The sequence below is a fragment of the Penaeus chinensis genome, chromosome 14 (assembly GCF_019202785.1).
Source record: "Penaeus chinensis breed Huanghai No. 1 chromosome 14, ASM1920278v2, whole genome shotgun sequence".
Taxonomy (NCBI): domain Eukaryota; kingdom Metazoa; phylum Arthropoda; class Malacostraca; order Decapoda; family Penaeidae; genus Penaeus; species Penaeus chinensis.
The window spans coordinates 17,042,032-17,047,031 of NC_061832.1; the positions used below are offsets into that span (position 1 = coordinate 17,042,032).

A 5,000-nucleotide genomic window follows, 5' to 3' on the forward strand; every position below is an offset into this window, starting at 1 on the left:
CCCAGTCTAGATCACATGGCTTAGTGTCACGCTCTATTCTTTAAGGGTAGAGACTCGCGGAATCATAATGCAGAGACTCAAAGGATACAACTTATTGTGGATATTTCAAGAGTGAGTCTAGATAACTCGGGTCTCTGGTTCCTCCAAGATGTCCCATAAAGATGAGACATTGCTAGTAACTGATCTCTTGTCCCTTTCCTGAGACAAGACAATGCCCCTCAGTAGGTCTATGGAATTGGTACCAAATTATCAGATATTAGTCAGGATAGCATGCAATCTATGAAACATGGGATCACCACTAGATTTCAACAGTTCAGCAGGGATGCTACAAAACCCATTGCTTTACCATTGCTGTGAGGAGGGCATTGGTTGGCAAATTAAGGTAATTGATTAAGAGATGGCCAACATCTACAAAGTTCCCAATATGCGTTCCTTGTCCCTCCTCAGCATCACCCTATTTCTACATGCCAGGGATTGATGCTGGTCTCAATCAACAGTTAATCAAGCTGTGTAACCCACAGTGGCCAATGGATTCCTAAGCTGCAGCACACATATCATTTTGAAGGTCTTGAGGGTCCATCAACTTCCTGAGTATTATGAAATGATCAGAGATAGCTCTTATAAACCCCTGAACACACTCCACCCTCACATTGTTCAAGTGAAATTCCTGGCGTGATTACTGGATAGAAGTGGACTTAAAGGGCAAACTATGATAGGTACCATAGAACTCTGGTAAACTCTACAGTTCCGAAAGATCCTCCAGTGAGTGTAGACAATACAGATGCAGGCGCAGAATCTACATTTACATCTACTGATATTAATGCCCCTATGCTACTCAGCTAAGCACCTATCTCGGCTAAAATTGCAGTGTTATGAGCCTAATGGGAATATAAAGCAAATCAGTGCTGAGAAAGTGAAGCAGAAGTTATAAAACCAACATGGTTAGGAGAATAAAAAAGTGGAAAATGAAAATCAGTAATCAAAAAGTAATTAAAACGTATTCAAAGATAAATTATTGGTTGCATTGTAAACTCACCAAAAAGGCACTACATCATTTTTCTTCTTAGGTTGAAATGCACTTATGAGGTTGTTGATCATCACTAGTAAGTATATCATTATCTTCTCCCTTCAAGCTGTCAACTTGTCATCACCAACTTATTAAGTGCATCTTCACCTCATTAAAATAAAATATAACTCACTGCAATTTCTTGTATAGATTTATCAATTCCCTATTAGGGTTAGGAATGTCATTCCCTAGTTCAGTGGCAGCTAGAATGAAGCATCTCCAAAGCTGCGCAGAGTTAAACCATGAAAAAGAATCTACTGAACTCAAAGAAGGAAAAAATACACAGCCCAAAATGTAAGGCTTGGGGTCTAATAGCACATGAATTAAAGTTTAGTTTGAATTAAACTTCATACACAAGACTTTGCATAATGTGATGTTGTCAAGATCACAACTTCCTAATTCAACAGTAAGATAAATACAAAGATAAAGGCATTAGCAGTATAAGCAAACAACTTGTTTGTTTTGCATACTAAACCTAACCAAGAGGAGAAAATAACGCCGTGGACATACAATTAAAAACTTTTCCCATCAACTGCCTTTTGCATCCCTCTAGGGGAAAACAAAGTAAGAATGTAAGAAGAGGGATACGCAAGTAAATAGTAAGATAGTGATAGAGAAAACTTCATTACCTGTTCCACTTCCAAAAACTGGAGGACATTCGAGGGTTTGCTGCACTCGCACAAACGGGTGTCGATCTTTGTCATAGCCGTAAACAAAGAGGAAGCGACAGTCATTCTCGTCAAAGAAGGTGCACAAACGGTCTTCCTCTGCTTCCACTCCGACAACTTGAACCACTGTAGAGTTGAATAACGTGCACTGATGCCATGCACTCTTCCTCGCTTAAACCACCAGTGCCAAAGGCCTGGCATTGAACGCAAGATTTGTACTCAGAACATTTGCTTCTACAGGTTGGACAGTCCTCACACCACCTGCCGGAATACCTCGCATCTTCTGTAGCACTGCATATACACTCGTTGCAGCCACAGATGCCTTGGCCTGAGCAAATTTCTCCAGTGACAGGGTTCCTGCAGTTCTCCACACTGTCTTCACACTCACAAGCTTCTCCTACCCATCCAGGTTTGCACTGACACTTATTGCAAATGCATTCACCATGGTCGGCCCCCGAACAAAGAAGTCCGTTGTATCGATTACAGAGGAAGTTGGTACATTCGCAGAACTGCCCACTAATAAGCTCCTGTGGGTCATCCCTTTCGTTGCAGTTACACTCTCCACACGTACAGGTTCCTCGACCACTGCATGGCCGCGATGCCTCTGTTTCCTTGCAGTAGGAGTCATCGAAGGCTTCCGGTCTCCAGGGAGCATCCGCGGGGCATAACTCAGCTGCTAGATTCTGACGTTTTGATACAGCTGTGGAACCTGCGTTGAGAAGAATTTTACTAGGTGTGGGCAGTCATCTTTATTGTTATTATCCTTAATATTATGAGCTAAGCTGCCAACCTAACACGGCTTGAGAAAGAAACTAGGTGGGGAAACGTTAAAAAATTTACATGACTAATAAGAAAATGAAAAAGGATTGGTTGGGTATTTCTCACTAAGAAGGTACTATTCTCTTTTTTTCTTTTTCTTTCTTATCTTGAAGATGCTTTTGAAAGGTTAAGGGAGAATAATGGAATGCAATATTGCAGACTAACACCTCTGTTTTCTAAATAATCAACAGTAAGTCGGACATCGGATAATTATCACTATCAAGCAATTAACTCACGGTCATCAAGTTTATCATCGCATCGTTAAAAAAGAGAAGGAAAAAATATACTGATTCGTCTATTTATCATTTACTTTTCATTTGTTTACCTTTTAATATCCATCAATTCCACAATATGGTTAAAATGCCATTTGTTAGCTTTGTGAGCAAATTAAATACTAAGTGATGCATACTGCATAGAAAAGTAAGGAGTTCAAACAACCTGCATGTTTTCAAGGTCATTTTACATGACAAGATATATAACAATAGGCCTAGGACATAGCTTAAAGTCATGTCAGAAGTAACAACTTTATGCAAATTACACTTCCCATTAGCAACTGCCTTCGGTGTCCTAATAAAAATAAAAGGATTTGAAAGCTAGTGATAGTAAGAGAAATTCTTTACCTGTTCCACCACCAACACTCGGAGGACATTCGAGGGTTTGCTGCGCTCGCACAAACGGGTGTCGATCTTCGTCATAGCCGTAAACAAAGAGGAAGCGACAGTCATTCTCGTCAAAGAAGGTGCACAAACGGTCTTCCTCTGCTTCCACTCCGGCAACTTGAACCACTGTAGAGTTGAATAACGTGCACTGATCCATGCACTCTTCCTCGCTTAAATCACCAGTGCCAAAGGCCTGGCATTGAACGCAAGATTTGTACTCAGAACATTTGCTTCTACAGGTTGGACAGTCCTCACACCACCTGCCGGAATACCTCGCATCTTCTGTAGCACTGCATATACACTCGTTGCAGCCACAGATGCCTTGGCCTGAGCAAATTTCTCCAGTGACAGGGTTCCTGCAGTTCTCCACACTGTCTTCACACTCACAAGCTTCTCCTACCCATCCAGGTTTGCACTGACACTTATTGCAAATGCATTCACCATGGTCGGCCCCCGAACAAAGAAGTCCGTTGTATCGATTACAGAGGAAGTTGGTACATTCGCAGAACTGCCCACTAATAAGCTCCTGTGGGTCATCCCTTTCGTTGCAGTTACACTCTCCACACGTACAGGTTCCTCGACCACTGCACGGCCGCGATGCCTCTGTTTCCTTGCAGTAGGAGTCATCGAAGGCTTCCGGTCCCCAGGGAGCATCCGCGGGGCATAACTCAGCTGCTGATTTCCGACGTTCTGATACAGCTGTGGAACCTGCGTTGAGAAGAATTTTACTAGGTGTGGGCAGTCACCTTTATTGTTATTATCCTTAGTATTATTAGCTAAGTTGCCAATCTGAGAGTTCTTGAAGAGGAGGGAACTATGTGGGGAAACGAAAAACAGAAAATTACATTAATAAAAAAATCTAAAGGATTGGTTGGGTACTACTCACTAAGAAGGCACTATTCTCATTTTTTTGTTTAATGTGAAGATGCTTTTGCGAGGTTGATTATGAATGACTGAATGCAATATTGCAAACTAACACCTCAGTTTTCTAACTAATCACCCTCACCAGTAAGTTGATCATCGGATGATTACCTCCTTCAAGCTATCAACTCATCAGTCATCAACTTACGAAGTATATCATCGCCTCGTTAAAAATGAGAATGAAAAAATATATGTTCTAGATTTGTCTATTTATCATTTACTTTTCGTCTGTTTGTTTAACATTAATATCCACTAATTCCCCAATATGGTTAAAAAGGTCATTTGGTAGCTTTGTGATCAAAGAAATGAAGCATTTCCTAAGCTGTACGCTATTAAGGGACAGAACCAACTAAATACTAAGTGATGCTTACTCTATGAGAAAATGAGCTGCTCTAATAACATATTTTGTTTCAAATTCATCACATTTCGAACTATTCATTAGATTTTGTTTTGTGTTTTGTCCATTCATATGTAGCATTTAGAACTGCAAGTGCCAGTGCATTGTAATGAAATTTACATTTCTCGTGGCAGTATCACTTCTGATATTGCCGTTGTGCGATCACTAATTAAATGCCTATTCTTGCATTCGCCTTGTATTACACCCAGTGCAACCTCTGCATCTTACGATATGCAAAGTATTATTTTAAGTGGCGCACGCTAAGTTACCTTCATTTACTGACTGTCATTCAATAGACCCTTGTAAGGCAGTCAGGCCGGTATCGTTTTCGACCTGCGTTGGTCAGGCCCTTATTCCGCTTTCTTCCAAAAGCAGCCCTCGTGGTGCTCTAAACATTATCTCTCAAACTACCATTCCCTCAAACTACCATTCCCCCTTGGCCGCTACCACGTCTCCTGTTAATCGCTTGC

At 41.1% G+C, this 5,000-nt stretch overlaps 1 protein-coding gene across 1 annotated transcript in view; it reads right to left on the bottom strand.

Annotated features, from left to right (window-relative positions):
- Positions 1 to 5,000, bottom strand: part of LOC125032368 (kielin/chordin-like protein) — a 28,732-nt gene that overhangs the window by 16,959 nt on the left and 6,773 nt on the right. Inside the window, exon 4 of the mRNA XM_047623464.1 lies at positions 1,696 to 1,868. Coding sequence (XP_047479420.1) covers positions 1,696 to 1,868 — 173 coding nt within the window. The remainder of the gene's footprint in view (positions 1 to 1,695; positions 1,869 to 5,000) is intronic.